Below are 20,193 nucleotides of genomic sequence, written 5' to 3' on the forward strand. Positions count from 1 at the left end.
AGATATTTTCACACCAAAAGTACAATTAGTGGTATCAGTGGTATATTCTCACCTATTCATTTGAGGATTATATAGTCATATACTACTGTTTCAGTAGAAATGCTGATTTTATAGAATGAAGATAATGTAGTAGCATCATTTATCTGATTACATAACTGCAAACACCTGGTTACTATATCTGTCAAGACTGTACAGAGGGTTCCATCATTTAAAAAGTTATTTTAAGAAGCAAGTTTCCACCCTGTGTCATGACATTTCTTTTTTTTAACATTTTCACCAATTTGCTGCTGTCTTATTTTCCTTTCATTTTAAGGTATTTAAAATAGTAAATTTTACTTCACATGCAAAATAATTAGCTTTATTAAAAGCTTGTTTCAAAAAAATTGTTTCAGTTGTTCAATGTAATTAAATTGCACACTCTTTGATGTCTTTTATTTAGGTAACTTGTTTTTGGCAGCTTGAAATAATAAAACTAATTTTAAATGCTTTCAATTAAGGTATTTAAAAAAAAGAAACTTTGTAAATGGGGCAGGCAGGCAACTTGGACTGACATCCCAAAAAAACTAACTAGATACAACATATAAAAGTGAATATTGCAACTTGATGGACCAGTAATTGAAGTCTTTTTACCCTAAAAAAAGCAAAAGCAATCATTTGCCAGTTTAAGTGATATGTGTGGTTCAGATATAGACTGGTATGGTTATAAGGAGGCCTGGGACCAATTTCTGACACACTTGAATGAGTTGTACCACCCTTGTTTCTTAGCTGTCACCATCTGAGTTTTCATTGACACTGTGTTTTGATTTCTGTTGATATCCTTTGCATCAATTATTTGTTACTAATTAATTCTTGAATGATTTTTGGGTTCAGAATAGTGACATATGGATCCTTTTCAATCCATCTCTAATCTCTAAATCTCTAATTTTAAAAAATTACAACTATACTATTGTCACATGAGAGAATGGATGACAAGATAATGGAGTTTTGGGATCTGGAGCCTCAGGGATTATCTATTCTAGGGTTTCTTAACCTGGGTGTCCATGAATAGATGTGTGTGTGTGTGTGTGTGTGTGTGTGTGTGTGTGTGTGTGTGTGTGTGTGTGTGTGTGTGTGTGTGTGTGTGATTGTCTGTGAACTTGAATGGGAAAAAATTTTACATCTTTATTTTCCCCAACTTCTAACTAATATTTACTAATATTTACTATGTCATAGAACCCTGTGGAGGAATGTGTATGTTTCAGTAGACCACCAAAGGGTTCTATTACATAGAAAAGATCAGAACCTTTTGTCTCATTCGATCCCTTTACTTTGCAGAGGAGTAACAGTTTTAGATATCTAAATACTTTATAATTCTATATAGCTTTCCATAATATAAGATGTCATTACTCAGAATTTAGGTTGGTTATCTTTAGCTAAGCATCTTCTTTAAACTCTTCACTGTGTTGATCTTAAAAAATCAAGAGAACTATTATGCATTCATATGTTCACCTTCCTTGAACATGTTCATAGTCAGTAGACTGAAATATACTACAGTTACTTGTTACTGCTTAATTATGTGTGATTAAAGCAGCAATGCTTATTTTACCTATAATTAAGATTGTATGCGGTTTGATTGATGGGCTTGAAAATGCTCGTTTCTAGCACTAGATTGCTATCATAGGGACATTTTTTGAGGCTGTTTTCTGCATTGTAAAGCACTGTAAAATTATAGGCTATTTAAAAAATAATGAGAAATGAAGTTCAAAAAGATGAGAAGAAAACAAGTCTGACATAATTCTTTTAGAATAGTCAGGAAAACTAAAGCCCAGGATTGACTGAAACTTGTGATAAATATTAGTGATAATAAAAAGACCCTTTTTAGTTATGTTGAAGGCAAGAGAAATAACAAGAAAGGGAAGAGATTTCATTATAGGACAGTCAACAAGAAGATGGAAATAACCCTACCCACTTTATACCTTTTTTCTACCAAGAAGAATAATCATTATTCTTAGATGGGTTATTATAGAAGAAAAAAGTAGTTCACTGGTTATTTTGGAAGCCCACGTAAGTGAAAAGAAACAGGAGCAACTTCTCTGTTTTCAACTTTGATAGATGGTTTCAGTCAAATAATAGCTTATAAGTTTTGATGAAAATTTATAAATAAGACCATAATACTTTCAGTGATCTTTGAGGAATCATTAAGAAGTGATAAGAGAACAAAGTTACAAAAAGATACATACTATGAAAGTGGATATAAGTAAAGGTCTCCCCCCTTTTTTTTCCTGAGGCTGGGGTTAAGTGACTTGCCCAGGGTCACACAGCTAGGAAGTGTTAAGTGTCTGAGACCAAATTTGAACTCAGGTCCTCCTGAATTCAGGGCTGGTGCTCTATCCACTGCGCCACCTAGCTGCCCCCTCGTCCCACTTTTTTAAAAGGTGAAGAAAGTAGATTCTTAAAACTACAACCAATAAACTTGATATGAATTCTTAGAAAAATACAAAAAAGAGATTATTAAAGGTGTGCTTTATGAAAACATTGAAAAACTAGTGATCACTCTTTTTTTTTCCTGCTGAGCCGATTGTGATTAAATGGTTTGGCCAGTCACATATCTAGGAAGTATTAAGTATCTGAGACCAGATATGAACTCAGGTCCTGACTTCAGGGCTGGAACTTTATCCACTGCACCACCTAGCTGCCCCAATCGTTTTTAACCAACATCATCATAATAAAAGCTGGTAGTATGTTAAGGATTTCAAAAAGATTTACATATGTTATGTAATTTGATCTTCACAACAATTCAGTTTGGTAGATGAATTTATCTATATTTTATAAGTCAGAAACTTGAGATTTAAAAGGATTAGGATTTACCTAGGGTCACACAGGTACTAAATATTTGAAATGGAATTTGAACCCAGGTTTTCCTGACTACATGTACTGTGCTTTAGAATAGGGCCAGATTATTGAGAGCTTTGGGAGTTTACAGGAGAAATTTATCTTTTTTTTTTTTTTTTTAAAGATTTTTATTTTCAAGACATATGCATATATAGTTTTCAATATTCACCCTTGCAAAACCTTGTGATCCAAATATTTTTCTCCCTCCATTTCCCCTCCCCCCTTTCTTAGAAGCAAGTAATCCAATATATGTTAAACAAGTGCAATTCTTCTATACATATTTCCATAATTATCATGCTGCACACACAAAAAAATCAGATCAAAAAGGGAAAAAATGAGAAAGATGCAAGCAAACAAACAAAAAATGAAACTACCATGTTTTGATCCACACTCAGTTCTTAGAATCCTCTCTGAGGGCAGATGTCTCTCTCCATCACAAGACCATTGGAACTGGCCTGAACCACCTTGCTGTTGAAAAGAGCCACATCCATCAGAATTGATCATCATATAATCTAGTTGCTGTGTACAATGTTCTCTTGGTTCTGCTCACTTCACTTAACATCAATCCATGTAGGTTTCTCCTACATGGGCTTTCTGAAATCCTGCTGATCATGAGAAATTTATCTTTGATAGGAGAGATATTAGGAAGCCATTGAGAAAAGTAATTATTAAAGTGTTGTTTTAGTAAGATTAGGTAGTAATGTGCAACATGGATTGGAGATTGATTATTACAGCTAATATAATTTTCTTTTAGTTTGGGTTATCTGTATCTATTAGACTTCACTTTTGTTCGAAGGCTGTTGAAGTAGGAAAAAAAAGAGGGGGGAAAAGCATGTATTCTCTTAGAACAAGTTATTCACATTTTGTCAAATTACTAAATTTAGTTATTTATAGATAGATACTTGTGAACTCCTAGCAAAATCCTTTCATGTTGCATGTCACTGTGTATAATTGTAGAGTTTTCTATCATGCATCATTTGAAACAAAATCAGCAAATGTTGGTTTGAAGTTTCATTGGAAATCTTAATGAATGCTGTGAATTGATTCAGATTGTTGGCTGAGGTTTTCAGTAAACCCGTAGAGTCTATTGGGCTTTCTTTACTCAAAATTGAGGTTGCAGTTAAACACTTCTGTTTTAGTTGATCTGAAAAAAGGAAGGGCATTTGTTAAGTGTGTATTATATGTCCTCCTTAGTTAATAGATTTGTTAAAAATTATAGTAGGGTGTTAAAAGGATCAAGAATGTATTTTCATTTAATACCATTATTTAATGCTATCTATCTGCTACATATTTTGATTTAAACTTCAAGAATAAAAGATAAATGGATGCATATTTCCAGCAACTTTTAAATGCTTGCAAACTTAAATTTATTTATTTTTTTAACAGGATGCTTTATTGCTTTTTCTTTCTTGAGGTGAGTGGTGGGTAGTTATTTCTTGGTGTTGCTGGAAAATTAGCATTCTCCTCCCCACCAATATCCTTATTGGAGTATTTCAGTAAACTTTCATACCTAGACTTCTGAGAACTGCTCTCAATTTGATGACAGTTATAAGGATGATTGGCATTTCTTTTGCACTTTAAAGCTAATAAAAGACTTTTTGCATAATGAACATGTGATATAATTAGTGAATTACTTATTATTTATTTAATTATCTGTATATGTGCAGATAGAGATATGGTGATATTGGGAATAAAACTACCATGGTTAATGTTTCCTAAATAACTGCTAAAACACAGGAAATATTTTTTATAAAAGGAAACTGAGAGCAATATTTTGAATCATAGAGCACTACCTAAAAGATTCCATCTCTGTATGATTTTCAAAAAGAGTGAATAGAAAACTTCAAAAATTGTAAAAATGGATCAGATTTTATTAAAAGCACATGAAAGATTATAAATGCAATATTGCCTGAACAAGTTATAGATCCAAAATATCAAATCTGGCAAAATAAGAAGCCCTGTTGCAAAGACTAGGACTAATCACCTTTTTTGCTTTTAGAAAGAGGACTCATGAAGGCCAACCAATATGTCAGATATCAACAGCAGTTTTATATGAATATATCCAATTTTTTTTTATGCTATGCCACTTTCCTTATATTTTTCCACACAAACTGATATCAGATTATAATATCCATGTTGATATAGATTTGTTCTTTATTGAAATAGGGTGCCATCTGAAACATTGCAACAACATGGCCTTGGATTGAATGGCATTACTGGATTTTAAAGAACGTTGGCCCAGAAGAGCATATTTTAACAGTTTTTAAAAACATGCTACATCCACTTAATTATGTCCTGTGGAAGAGGCAGTTGTCTACCACCATTTTAATTCATAAGAAAGGCAATTCAGACTTGCCTTCCATACCCCTAAGCTGTAGGGTTTAGGGTAGGATTTATACCGTTGGCATGTCAGACATACAAGGAACTTATATATCAACCATAAGGGCTTCATGCCTATTGATGGACCCAGTAAACATAATTTCTTGTTGTACTCTTTCTTAGGTGACGACAAACACAAAAAGGAACTGGTGGAGTTGCTTGGCTCTATCTGACCAATGCATTTGACTCAGTTCAATCTGTCTGGCCCTGAGATAAAGTGCTTTGCATGAATACATAGCATATACTCTACTGGGATAGTAAGATTTCTGACTCTTCTGGAAGGTATTCTTACATCAAGCATTTCTATCCAAGAAGGTATAAGGCAGGGTTGACCTCTTAACCTAACCCTGAAACAGATAATCATACCCTGAGAAAGATGGGGCTAAATTGCATGGCAGGAAAGCCTACATAGATAATGTAAGCCATAAGGACTGACACCCTGACCTCCCTTACTTAAATGTTGAATCATGTGAGTGAGGTTGCCAGATTGGGCAAAATATATATCCTTGTTAACTGATCCTCATCCAGAAGTCTTTGCCACCTATCTGAATAACTTCAGAGAAGAAAAGGAGTAGAGTGCAGCAGCAACTGTCCACAAATGTTTCATCCAAATGGAGGATAAATAAATAACAATGTCCTGACCCAAGGTTAAATCACAGACCTTAGATTCCAGGAGTGGATAGTTTGAACTTAGACATTTTCATCAACAATAGCTAATTTACAAATCTTAACAGGATAAAGTATACTCAACCTCTAGCTTTTTTTTTTTTTCCCCCCTTTGGGAGAAAGATCTTTTACCTGGCATTTATTTGCAGAGCTGAGATTTGGCTCTGGTGATAATCATTATTATCTGTGTCAGAGGAAAGCATTAAATTAAATACACCTTCAAATCTTTGCTACTCTGGTTCTCTTACCCAAAAGTATAGCTTCATGTTAAATAAAACTAATTAACTGCTAGAGAGCTGGAAACCCCTAAAGTCAGGATAAATTTGACGGTTCCAGTATTTGGAGAGGCACTACCATTGTCTCTAGCTCAGGAGGCTACAGAATGTATCGCAATGTAGTGATAGTTGGCATTTTGGGAAATTAGGATCCAGCAGTGATACAGACTTAATAAGACAACTTCATTAGCAGAGCAAAGACATACATAGAGAACATATCACCAGTACACAGAATGAATTTTTGAGAAAAATATTTCTTTTTTTTAATCTTAGCAAGGGCAGAAAGTGTTCTTTTTATGATCCAAAGAGAAACAACTACATTTATTCCACATAGAATATTATTGTGTAATATTTTATGTAATATACATTTATATATAACTTTTTTGTAAACATTCCTATATATATATACTTATGTTCTATTACTACTACATACTTGGTGTTAAAAATTCTGAAAAGAATCATTCTACATCAAAAAGTCCTGTATATATGTATACTTTAAATATTATTTGAATAAGAGTAAGATATCTGTATTTTATTGATGAGAGAGAAGATTCTATCTAGTCTTCTAGTTCTAAGTTCTGTGCTTTTCTCATTATTGTCACTAAAGCTTAGGAAGACAGGAAGCATACTCCAAGACATTAGCAATTCAGCATCCTCTTTAGAATTTTGGGATCTTTTAGGTTCTTAGAATGTTTAATTTCTGTTGATTGAACAGTCACTGTCCTCTACCAACATGCCATACCATCTATCGTTCATTTTACTTATTGGAATCCATTTTGATGGTGCCTATTATTTACTCCTGAAACTTTAAACATATTCAGATCATAAACGCATTCTATCTTGGTTTGTTCTTATCCTGGGTAATTCTACTGTATCCTTTGGATCACCTGTTTTATAAATTTAATAGCAAATTTATCTGTTCTCTTGAACTTTTCTTTTAATATTTCTTCCACCTAAATTGAGTTGGGGAATGGCTGAACAAGTTATAGTATATGAATGTAATGGAATATTGTTGTTCTGTAAGAAATGACAAGCAGGCTGATTTCAGAAAAGTCTGGAAAGACTTGCATGAAGTGATGCTAAGTGAAGTGAGTAGAATCAAGAGAACATTGTATACAGTAACAACAACATAATTATGGATGATAAATTGTGATAGACTTTGCTCTTTTCAATAATGAGGTGACTCAAGGCTTGTGACCCTTAGACTTCAAGCCTTGTGATGGAAAGTGCTATCTGCATCCAGAGAGACAACTATGAAGATTGAATGTGATCAGATCAGAGTATTTTCAGTTTTTTGTTGTTGTTACTTGTTTTTCTTACACATTTTAATATGATTTTTCATGTGCAACATAACAAATATGGAAATAGATTTAGAAGAACTGCAATGTTTAACTTATGTTGGATTGCTTGCTGTCTATGGGAGAGGGTGGGAGTAGAGAGGAAAAAAAAATTGGAACACAAGGTTTTGCAAAGCTGAATGTTAAAAACTGTCTTTACCTGTATTTGGAAAAATAAAAAGGTATAATAAACATATTCCTTATACTTTAACTATGCTTTAAATATGCTTTAACTAAAATTTGGTTTTTATTTCAGAATGATAGATCTCTTTTCTTCTTTTTTCTTTTTATGAAGTGTGGAAGAGAGTAATATAATTCTTGTTCCTTCTTGCTATTTCTGAGGGCAGCTAGATAGTGCAGTGGATAGAGTGCCTTTTCTTGAGTTCAAATCTAGCTTCAGTTACTAGCTGTGTCACTCTGGGCAAGTCACTTAACACTGTTTACCTCTGTTTTTCTATGTATAATATGAGCTGGAGAAAGAAATGGCAAACACTCCAATGTCACATGGAGTCATAAATGAGGGTCACAAAGAGTATAGATTGAAGCAACCTCTTTCAACAACAGTGTTGTTATTTTTAACTTGTTTTCTGATGAATCCTTAATACCAGTTAATAAGCTGTGGTGCTGGGAATACAAAGACAAAAAGCAAACAGTCCATACTTTCAAGGACCTTTCATTCTTTCAAGAATAACCATTTTCTTGTGAAGTCCTGGCAATTGTGGTCAGACAACAAGCATTTATTAAGCCCTACTGTTTACCGGACACTACAATGATAAGTACTTGGGATACAGTTTAAACAAATGAAAAAAATCCCAACTCAAAGAGGTTACATCTTAACCTCTGGCACTTCTGGCCCACTCTCCAGATTTCCTTAATATTAGAATCAGGTTCCTAGTTTTCTTCATTTAATTCCCTCTATCCTCAGAGATTTAAGGATTCTTATTGACAGACTATATAATAATACATTGACCTCAGAATGAGAGTTGGAAAGAACCTTAGCAACCATCTACTCCAACTCATATATGAAAGAATTCCCGATAACATTTTAGACAAGTAGTCAATCAACTATTGAAGAACTCCAAGGAGATGGAAACCACCATCTCTTGAAGAAAACCATTCCATTTTCGGACAGCTCTAATTTAAGGAAGTTTTTCCTGACATTAACCCTAAAATTTTCTCTTTCCAACTTCTATCTATTGTTAACTATTTGAAAATAGCTATCATGTGTTTTTACTTCCTTCATTCCTGAGTAGGGTCATGTTATCATTAGCAAATTAGTATGCTTCCTTTCCCCTCCCCTGTCCAAGTCTTCTTTTTTTCCATCATGCCCAATTCCTACAACTAGTTCTTATATGATATGACCTCGAGGCTTAGAACTGAATATGATTTGCCAGATAGGGTCTTAAGTAATTCTATCTGTTGTCATTTGTGTACAGATAATTTCCAAATTTGTAATCACAACCCTGACCTCCCTTTGAAATCCAGATTTGCATTTTCAATTACTTATAGGATAGAATAGTCTGGGTAGAAATCATTTCAGGAATTAGTGGAGACATAAGGCAAAAGAAGGATCTTTAGGGTAGGTAGCATAATAAGCTGCATAATCTAGGGCTGCATGGCTTTCAGAGAGGAGGAGATGCAGGTGTGCTGATTTAGTAGAGCTATTGGAGAAGCTAACAACCACAGAGCACAGAAATATCTATAATAATTGGGCTAGCAGATTACCTTCAGTTAAAGTAACAAGGAGAGAGAATATGGTGAGAAAGAATTTCCAGTTACCCGAGCCATTGAGAGTGTTAGAGGAGGGTTCTATAGTACAGGAGGCTTATGGTGACATGGGACAGGGACAGGGACAGTATTTTAACAGGCTCCATAGCCAGTGAAATTGAAGATCCAGGAAGTGGCTGAAGACTTGAAACCCAAATGAGGATGTTGTAAGACCCAGAAAAAGAAATGATTGTGCCACAAAGCACATCTTTTTTTTTCACTTTTTTTTTTATTACAACTTTTTATTGACAGAACATATACCTGGATAACTTTTTTTTTTTTTTTTTTTTTTAACAACATTATCCCTTGCACTCACTTCTGTTCCGACTTTTTCCTTCCCTCCCTCCGCCCCCTTCCCTAGATGGCAAGCAGTCTTATACATGTTAAATATGTTATAGTATATCCTAGATACAATATATGTGTGCAGAATCGAACAGTTCTCTTGTTGCACAGGAAGAATTGGATTCAGAAGATAAAAATAACCTGGGAAGCAAAACAAAAATGCAAACAGTTTACACTCATTTCCCAGTCAGTGTTCCTTCTCTGGGTGTAGTTGCTCTGTCCATCATTGATCAATTGAGCCCTTACATCTTGAGGAAGTGGATTGCAGAAGCAATAGTTAAAACTACCATATCTAAATATCTAGAGCTTGGCTTAGTATCTTCTTGGATATTTCTGACTGAATTCTTGGATGAAACATCAAAAAAAGGAGTTAAACAGGGAAGAGGTTGATGTGGGTTGTGGTCCCTTTAAGATTCCTTTCTGATTCCCAAGCTCAGATGGCTGAAGAAGTTAGGACCTTTGATTCACAAATCCTGGTCAAAAGCACCCTTTTGAATTCCAATGGGAGATATCCAGGCCCTCCCAGCCCCCATCAGATCTGAGCCAACTTGGGCTATCCCAGCCCCCATTCTAATGATCTGTTCAGGTTTCCCAACCCCCAGCTAGCAAATTCTAACCTTGGCTGGAACTCAAGCCAGAAGCCAATCTGGGACTCCACCCATGAGCCCCCTTCAGATTATCTAAAGCCCCTATTATAAAAGGACCAAACTAGAGTCCACTCTTTGCAGATCCCAAACATGACATCCTTACGCCGGCCATGTCAAGGATTTCTGTATGCTGGTGCCAGCCCTGGCTCTGGTGTCTTTCTACCTTTTAACCTTACTTCCAAACCCCATAATAAACCTCTTATCAATCTAGGTTTTCGGGTCTGTAAATTCCTTTACAGAGGACTCTTGCGCTGCTACTAGACCTCATTTAACTCTGTATCTTTGCACCAAATCCAAAGGGGTTGCAGGGGAGCTCTGTTTGACTCCCTGTACCCCGAATCTGTCACTAGATCTCAATTAAACCTAATTTCATTTAGATACTCCTTATCTAGTTCTCATTAAGGTGACTAAGAAAATCAAAGGTCTCTATATATTTGTAGTTAGGACTAGATCTGATTTATGAACTTTGTATTTTCTTCCCTTTGTTACTTTTAACCATTGTCTTTTTCCTATTAGTACTTACTTGTTAAACTCTTAGAATAGCAAAGTTCCCTTGTCAGAGTAGAACAAAACATTTTCATTGTCTATTGAAGGCTACAAGTGAGTAACAATCAGTAAATGTGTATTAAATGCTTACTGGGTGACAGACACTATGATGGGGAAAGGAAAGCCGTCAGGAGAGCTGATGACTGTAAGAAACTAGGAAGTAAGTAAATGAGCCTAGATTTGGCAGGTTGGCCGTGGTGTCATATATTCTGAAACCGGAGTCTGTCTAGACATGTAATTTAGAACTTTGAAAAGGTGAATGTGCCAAGTTTGTGGACTTGGAATTGAAATTAGTCGTAAAGAGTATTCTTTATAACATTTCTGAATTTTTATTTTTCCTCATTTATTTCATAATAAATTTTTAGTTCCCTGTTAACTAGTGCTGTCTGAAATGTTTTATCCTTCATTGTCAATACAGTGGCTCTGGCACTGAATGCAAATAAGCTGAGTTGAAAAAACTTTCAACTTTTCAACTTTCAACCCATTATACCTCTTTGCATTTTAAAAAATAATGCATTATAATAAAAATAAATATCTAAAGCAATTGACCACATGAATTCAGTTTAGATATGATAGGTGTATATTAAATATTTTTAAATACAGATGCTGTATCGCCATATTTTCAAGCATTTTAATCAATTAAAATGGATTATTCTCATAACTATACTTATTATAAATTTCTTTTTCATTATTGAATAAAACATTGGGTGGAATATGGTAAAGATCATAATTTCAGTCATCCATGTTTACAGGCTTGGTGTGATCTTTAATCCTCACTCTCACCTTACATGACCAAATCATGCCATTTCTGCCTTCATAGCATCTCTCTCTTTTGTTTCCTTCTTTCTCTCCCAGAGCCATCACTTTAGTTTGGGCCCTCATCACCTCTCATCTGGACTCCTACTATGGCCACCTAATTTGCCTCCCTGTTTCCAGTCTCCCACTCCCACAAGTATCTTCCACACAGTTGCCAAATGATATTCCTAAAGTTCAGGTCTGTCATTCTCCTAATAAATAAAGTTCAATGGCTCCCAGTCACTTTTAGGATCAAATATAAACTCTTCTGTTTGGTATTCAAAGCTCTTCACAACCTGGCCTCAACTTACCTTTCCTGATTTATTTCATTTCCTTTTAAATATGATGGTTTAGCCATACTGTTCTTTTACTATTTTGGTTTTTTCCAAATACATGCAAAGATAATTTCAAACATTCACCTTTGCAAAACCTTGTGTTCCAAATTTTTCTCCCTTCCTTTTCCCCAAGACAGCAGGTAATCTCTCATAGGTTAAATATGTGCAGTTCTTCTAAATATATTTCCCTATTCTTCATGTCTCTATTCATAATCATCAGATTAAAAGGGGAAAAAAAGCAGGCAAACACCACCAAGGGAAAAAAAAAAGGTGAAAATACTATACTTTGATCTACATTGTCTCAATAGTTCTCTCTCTGGATATGGATGGCACTATTGAAATTGCCTTCATTGTTGAAAAAAGCCAACTTTATCACAATTGATCATTATATAATCTTGTTATTATTGTATACAAAGTTATCTTGGTTCTACTCCACTTAGAATCAGTTCCAGGCTTTTCTGAAATCAGCCTGTTCATCATTTCTTATAAAACAATAATATTCCATTACATTCATATACTGTAACTTATCCAGCCATTCCCTAACTGATGGGCATTTACTCAATTACCAATTCCTTGCTACCAAACCTTTATGCACATGTAGGTCCTTTTCCTTTTTTTATAATCTCTTTGGATTATAGCTCCAGTAGAAACACTGCTGGATCAAAGGATATGCACAGTTTGATAGTCCTTTGGGCATAGTTCCACATAGCTCTCCAGAATGGTGGGATCATTTCACAACTTCACCAATGTATTAATGTCCCAAGTTCCCCACATACTTTCCATCATTTATCATTATCTTTTCCTGTTAGTCTCGGGAGATGTGAAGTGATACCTCAGAGTTGTCTTAATTTGCATTTCTTGAATAGTGATTAGAACTTTTTTATGTGACTAGAAATGGCTTTAATTTCATTGTTTGAAAATTGTCTGTTCATATCCTTTGAGCACTTGTTAATTGGAGAATGACTTGTATTCTTATAAATTTGAGTCAGTTAGAAATGAGGCCATTAGCCCAGAAACACTGGTTGTAAAAATTTCCCCCCAGCTTTCTGCTTTCCTTGTAGTCTTGGCTGCATTGATTTTGTTTGTGCAAAACCTTTTTAATTTAATGTAATCAAAATTATTCATTTTACATTTTATAATGTTCATTAATTCTTCTTTGGCCATAAATTCCTCTCTTCTTCATAGATCTGAGAGGTAGACTATTCCTTGTAATTCTAATTTGCTTATAATATCACTTTTTATATTTAAATCATAAACTCATTTCCACCTTATCTTTAGCCGTATACTGTTCTTACTGACCCTCATATGATATATGCACTGCATCTCCATCTTTATGTCTTTACATTGACTATTCCTCATATTTGCAAAATACTCTCTTCATTTTCACATTTTAAAATCCCTAATTTCCCTTAAGACTTTGCTTAAGAGCTTCTTCAAGAGGTTGTTTCCTGTTTCTCCCTTCTCCAAATTGCCTTGTATTTGTTTTAGCTGCTGATATTTGTGTCCTTGATAAAATTAATGTAAATTTCTTGAAGCAGGGTCTCTTTCACTTTTGTCTTTGTATTTCAATTGTCTGATATATTGCCTGGTTCTTAGTAGGTTTTTAATAAATAATTTTTTGATTCATTAAGTGATATCTGGAAATTCCTCCAATTTAACTTGAACATAAATAAGTAAATGCGTGGGGCAGCTAGGTGGTGCAGTGGATAGAGCACCAGCCCTGAATTCAGGAGGACCGGAGTTCAAATGTGGTCTCAGACACTTAACACTTCCTAGCTGTGTGACCCTAAGACAGTCACTTAACCCAAGCCTCAGAAAAAACAAATAAATAAATAAATGTGTATTATTATTCCAAAATCAGTAATTGTTAGATCATTAATGAGCAATTTTTATTTTTTTTTAAGCTTGTACATTATGAATATATTATGTATTGCCTCTTTTAATGAGGGAATAGAAAACTTGTTCACAGGTCATGGAGTTTACTTAGAATGAGTTTAGCTTGGAAGAGTCTTTGCCTTTTGGAAGGAGCTCTTGGGTTAGAAATTAGGAACTTCTTTTGAGAGAATAATGACAAAAAGGGAAATATAAGAACTGATTTACAGAGGTAGTTTTTAATGCATCATGAGATAATGTTTTACTCCACTTAGAGTGCTGAGATTCCACATTCTTTACAACTGGTCAGTAGGACTAGTTATATTGATAAATTCCAATAAAAGCTTGAATAATTGACTCAGAACTCAGCCATTTAAGTAGGCTGAGAGACTGGTGGTAATTGTTTCCTTATGGGAGAGGGAAGGAGAACATTCCAGGACAAAAATTATGGAAAGAAATAGTGAAAGAAGTGGCTGAGTCAGCCCCATGCATTGCTGCTGTAGAAGAAACTAGTAATTATAGTGCTGGTTTAAAATACTGAAGTAATTTAGGTATACTGTCAAACTGAAAGGCAGCCAGAGAATTGAAGGGGAATGCCAGCTATTGAATATGGAACAATATTGGAAATGGAACAACTGAGGCTCATTCAGTTGCAATGGCACATATTCAGTTAGAATACTATGTCTCTAAAAAATTTTTTTAAAATGATAATAACATAAACTAAAATTTATTTTTTTAAAACCATTTCTGCCTCTTTTCTGGTATAAATAATTAAACTAATCACAAGTTTTCAAACATTTTTGACTCTTGTAGTAATTTGTTTTGCACTATAGATTCAACAACACTAATACTTTACACAGTACTTTAGAGTTATAAAATCTATAAAGTGAATTGTCCAAGGCAACATGTATAGTGTCATAGAGGGTATCTCTTGATTTTTTGATTCCAAGTCCAGTACTTTTGCATCTGTGCCATGTTCCCTACAGTGTACTTGACATAATTTTACTATTTTCACAACTACCACTCTAATTCACATTGTTTTGTTGTAATAGCTAACTCTTTCTCAATCTAGCCTTGATTAGTCTACTGCCAGATTAATTTCCCTAAATATAGCAGCAGTCATGATGTTTCCTGTTTTGATTCAATGGTTCTTCATTATCCATATTGGATTGTCCACCACAAAAAGTCCATATATATCTGTTTGGCACTCAAGATCTTCTTCAGATGTCATGTCAGTAAGCATTTCTTAAATTCTTGTTATATAGAATAGGTAACAATTTATTGAATATAATAGTAATGTAATAAAGAGTAATATATAATACATACATGCATATACATAAATATCATTATGTGTGATAAACATACATAGATAAATAAAAACTTCACTACCTGATATTTTAAAAATTCATCTTTATTAAGCTATTACTGTGGCATTGTGTTAATAACAAAGAAAGTAAAAATGATGACTGCTTTCAAGGAGCTTACATTCTAATTAGGGAGATAATTTGCAAACAGCCCTACTGTGTCAATTATTCATGGTTTCATTGAAATTTATTAATATAAACTAGTCCTACTGATCAGTTGTAAAGAATGTGGAATCTCAGCACTCCAGGTGGAATAAAACATAATCTTATGATGCATTAAAAACTACCTCTGTAAAATCAGGAGCTCCTTCCAAAAGGCAACAATTATAAATAATCTCCCAGAAAAAATACTTAATAGTGGAGATTAGTAGGACTAGGAAATGACTCTTGTAGAAAAGTGGGATTTGAGCCAATCTTGAAGAAAGATAAAGCAGCAAGATGAAGTTGAAAAAGGAGAACATTTTGTTTTATTGCCAGTAAAGAGGTACGGTGTAGGGAGATAGAATGTCCTATGTGAGGAATAGCAAGAAGGCCACCATCTAGATTGGGGAGGAACTGAAGAGGGGTAAAATGTATTAATGGATAGAGCAGTGGACTCTGGAAGATCTGTGTGTTTAAATCTGGCCTCAAACACTTATCTGCTATGTGGCCTTGGACAAGTCACTTAATCTTGTTTGCCTGTTTCCTCATCTGTAAAAGAAGGACATGACAAACTGTTCCATTATGTATACCAAGAAAACCTCAAATAGGGATTGTGAAAAGTTGGATACCACCCAACATAACATTTGCTGTATTTTTCCTTTACTATAGTTACTTATCATCATGTGTTGCAATTCCTATAATAAATACTTGTGCTTTCTCTTGGACATTTAAAAGGTAGATTAGTTGGAAGTAGAATGGAGCTGATCATAAGGAGGCCTTATGAATAAACTCCTTCCTTTTCTTTCCTTTTCCTTTCTTTTTTGGTCATGGTGGTGTAATTGTAAAATGAGACCAGTTTTCTTAAAATTTCTTAAATGAGACCAATCTAGAAAATAGTCTGTGAAAGTAATTTCAAATTAGGAATTCCAGAAATGTTTTGAAAATAGCAGCATTGTTGAAATAAATTGGAAATCTGCTAAGGTGAATTTCTTCTTTTTTTTTTTTTTCCCCCGGAGGCTGGGGTTAAGTAACTTGCCCAGGGTCCCACAGCTAGGAAATGTTAAGTGTCTGAGATCAGAGTTGAACTCAGGGCCTCCTGAATTCAAGGTCTCCTGAATTCAAGACTGGTGCTTAATCCACTGCGACTAGCTGCCCCTAAGATGAATTTCTAAAGGAGGAAATACATGGCTGTGTAAATTCTGATATATTTTTTTAAAAGAGCAATCTCATTCCTTTATAACCACATCCCAGTTAGGATCACTTGTGAAGTACAAATAATGACATGGTTCATCTAGTTCTTTTGTTTTAACAAATTGTTAAATTAAAATTGAGGTTGTGAATGTTCTAGTTTAACTCTCAGGATTTAGAACTCCAGCTCTAAATTTATCCTATTATCCTAATTTTGATCAAATGAAAAATAGAGGGGGTTTATTTGTACACTGAATTGTAATAATTGTGATAACACTTTATCGATCTATCTTCTAGATTGTATCGATCTACCATCTACCAGAACATGGCTCCTGAGCCAGGAAATGACTTCTCTTTTGGATTTTGGAAAATCTTTTTGGATTTCTTTGATTTCTCCACTATGCTCCTGATCTATCTAGGTTCCTTTCCTCTCCCCTTTTATCTCCTTGCTCCCTTTCCTGTTCAGAATTCTTGGAAATATTGTCTTTTCCCATTAATAAGCTCCTTCAGACCTAGGACTTCCTTTAAAAATTTTTATCCCTATCACTTGGCATATAATTAGCATTTAATAAATGTTTATAAATGACTTTTTGTGATTCTTTAGGGTAAAACAAAACAGCCTTATACACTTAAGTACCCCCTGAGGACATCACTGTATAACATCAAGTATAGGTAGAGCCATAGAATCTTGGAAGGGACCTGAGAAAATATTACAAGTTCATTCTCCTCATTCTTCTTATTTTATGGAGGAAGATGAGTAAACTGAGGTTAAATGAGAGTAAGTGATTTACTCCAAATCACACAGCTTACTAGAAGCCGAATATTTCATAATAATCCTGTTTTATAAAAAAAAAGCTTAAATTGTGCTAATTCAGCCTTTATTAGATACTTGGTACTTATAGGTGTTGGGAACACAAAATGTGAAAAACAGCATACTCTTTAAGAGATGGTAGGAGTTTAGAATTTATTAGCATTTTTAGAGAGGCAGGAAAATGTATAAAAAGTTATTATTTCTATTAGAAGGATTTAGAGATTTAAAAAGAAATTAAGGGTAATAAAAAGAAAAGTTTCATTATCTGGGAAAAAATTATTTATTGGGGTACTTTATTCAAACTCTGTGATGCCAGAACAGGGAGGATTGCTGCATTGTTACTTATTTTCAAAGCTTTTCTGAACAGGAGCAAACAAAAAGATTTTCTGTAGTTAGGGATTAGTTCTTGTCTGCTTAGGCAAAGAGTAATTGAAAAAAATCCAACAGTTGACATATTTAGTTTTCCACCTTTCAACATAAGTTTATTGCCTCTTTTATTCCAGGGCATAGTTCCAGTTTGAGGTGAAACCATGAAGAAAAAGTAGAACAAATAATAATGCTTTTCCGAAATCGTTTTTTGTTGCTGCTGGTCTTGGCTGCTTTACTGGCCTTTTTGAGCATCAGTCTGCAATTCTGTAAGTATGTCATGTCATGTCATGTCATTTATTTTTTTTTTTGACCTTTTTATTGTTGAATATCCCGGAAGGGAAGAAGTGATTGGGTATTCCTTGTTTATTCATTTAAGGAATAATGAAGTATGGAAAAATCTGAATTCTTTGTTGTTTTTACTTTGCTTGCAAAGGTTTACTAGGAATTGCCTTATTGGCTGTCATCCCTTTTCCATTTTACCTGTTTCTGGATCTGTCACTTTTTTTTTTGACAGTTGACAAAATGTTCTATCTTAGTCATGAATCTTACTGTTATTTGCTTCTCAATAATTCAGTTCATTTAGGTACCCCAAACTGTTGGAATTGAACATTTAACGAGGAACTTTTAATAAGTAGATGTCATCCTTTTTATAATCAGTCTAGAGTGATTTCATTGGAGTGAAATTTCCAAAGCAGATTGAATTATAAGAAAGAACATAATGGGATTGTGAAAAGAACATAATCTGGGAATATAAGTATAGTTTGGGAGAAGTCAAATTTTGGATGAAATATTTAGGTAAGCGAGTTTTTAACAAGTTTTTTTGTTTAACCTGTAGGCTTATAATGGTTGCTGAAGAAATGTTATTGTTGATACCAAAATTATTGAAAATATTGTTTTGTTTTGGGTTTCTTTTTCTTTTCTTTCTTTCTTTCTTTTTTTTTTTTTTTTTTTTAAAGTAATGGACCTACAGCTGATTAATGAATTTAAAAGTGTAAAACTTTACACTTTCAATATGTGACTCAGTGGTTTGTTTATTATAACTTTTCATTAAAAAATTTTCCAATCTTTGCTTGGAGAAGTGAACTCTTAGAGTCAACTCCAATTTTTCTTCTGAAAAGTTGACAAGTTAACTAAATGGTAATAGCTAGAATAAGGGTTCATTCTATCTACTCCATTTCTATTTCATGAGTTGGCTTCCACGTCATTGAATTGGCTTACTTGGTTTGTTTATATAACTCCACTGAAAGTACCTTCTGTTTTAGGACAGTCAATTTTAAGACATACTTTTATAGGCACATTTTGCAGGGTGAGTTATCCTGTGTACAAGCAATTTTTTCTCTTGGATTTATTGGTGATACAGAGGAATCAGAAATTAAGACATGGATATTTTTACATCATTTCTGCTCTTAGGTAAACTTTTATGGAAACTAATTTTTCCTCCATTATTGTGGAAATTAGGTTTATCTACTTAGGTAATATTGAGTGTTATAGTATAAGAAACTAGATTGTGAAAATTTAATTAAACATGTTTTCTGTATAACCTAAATTCTTTAGGCTTCCTACTTCTTAAATGAATTTTCCATCACTATTTTGACTAATTTGTAGATAGTGAATTAACAACATAAGTGTTTTTAAATTGTATAATCAAGTATAACATGATGATAAGATATAATATATTTGGTTTTTTGTTTTAAAATATTATTTGCTATATTAATGGGTTTTTTTTTCTGATATTTTGACCAGAAGTCATGATGCTGTTTAAATTACAAAAATGTCATTCTATTTTCAATAGTATTTTAATAAACACACAGGTGAACTCCATTAGTTTATAGATATTTAATCATTTACATTATATTTGATTGTGTAGAGATATAAAGAGATAAAATATGCTTTTTTTTTTTTTGCTAGATAAACCTAAAAAATTCCTCTAATTACTAATTCTATAGAAGTTAGGTTTATTTACATACACAATACTAAGTATTGTGTATAGGGAAGTAGATAGTAAAAATTTAATTAAGTAGGTTTTCTTTATGAACTGAAGTCTTCAAGTGTGTTATTTAAAATAAATGGATTTTGCCCCATTTTTTGAACTAATGTTTTGGATATGGAAGTAACAAATAGAAATACTTTTATAGCTTTAAATGATTTTTGAAATTTTGATGTTTTAATATTTTGAATTATGAAATTGCTGGTATTTCTGCTTTCATTTTTCATTATTTAATACTACATTTTCTTCCTTGATACTCTCTTCTATCTAGGTTTTTAGGATCCCATAGAATCTCCTGATTCACTTCCTACTTGTGATATCTTCTTTTCTGTCTCCTTTCCTGTATTCTTTTCCAGTATCTTTCTTAAGATCTCATAAAGGACTTTTTTCAATTACAGTGAAATTTTGCAAATTATAGTTGTCTATTTTTGTAGGTTAACTCCTTTCTAGTTTGTGAGCTATATATCAGGACTGGACAGTTATATAAGCTCTTTATCTTCT

General features: G+C 33.6%; 1 protein-coding gene across 11 annotated transcripts in view; it reads left to right on the forward strand.

Moving 5' to 3' along the window:
* Positions 1-20,193, forward strand: part of PXYLP1 (2-phosphoxylose phosphatase 1) — a 53,546-nt gene that overhangs the window by 18,237 nt on the left and 15,116 nt on the right. For 8 of the 11 annotated variants that reach the window (XM_074301674.1, XM_074301676.1, XM_074301682.1 and 5 more), the window contains one exon: positions 17,840-17,971. In XM_074301674.1, the coding sequence (XP_074157775.1) occupies positions 17,893-17,971 (79 nt within the window). In that variant the 5' untranslated portion in view covers positions 17,840-17,892. Of the gene's footprint in view, positions 1-5,373; positions 5,533-17,796; positions 17,972-18,374; positions 18,501-20,193 lie in introns of those variants that run through there. The other 3 variants (XM_074301679.1, XM_074301680.1, XM_074301685.1) reach the window with 3 other exon arrangements.

This window comes from Sminthopsis crassicaudata, chromosome 3, assembly GCF_048593235.1.
Source record: "Sminthopsis crassicaudata isolate SCR6 chromosome 3, ASM4859323v1, whole genome shotgun sequence".
NCBI classification, from domain to species: domain Eukaryota; kingdom Metazoa; phylum Chordata; class Mammalia; order Dasyuromorphia; family Dasyuridae; genus Sminthopsis; species Sminthopsis crassicaudata.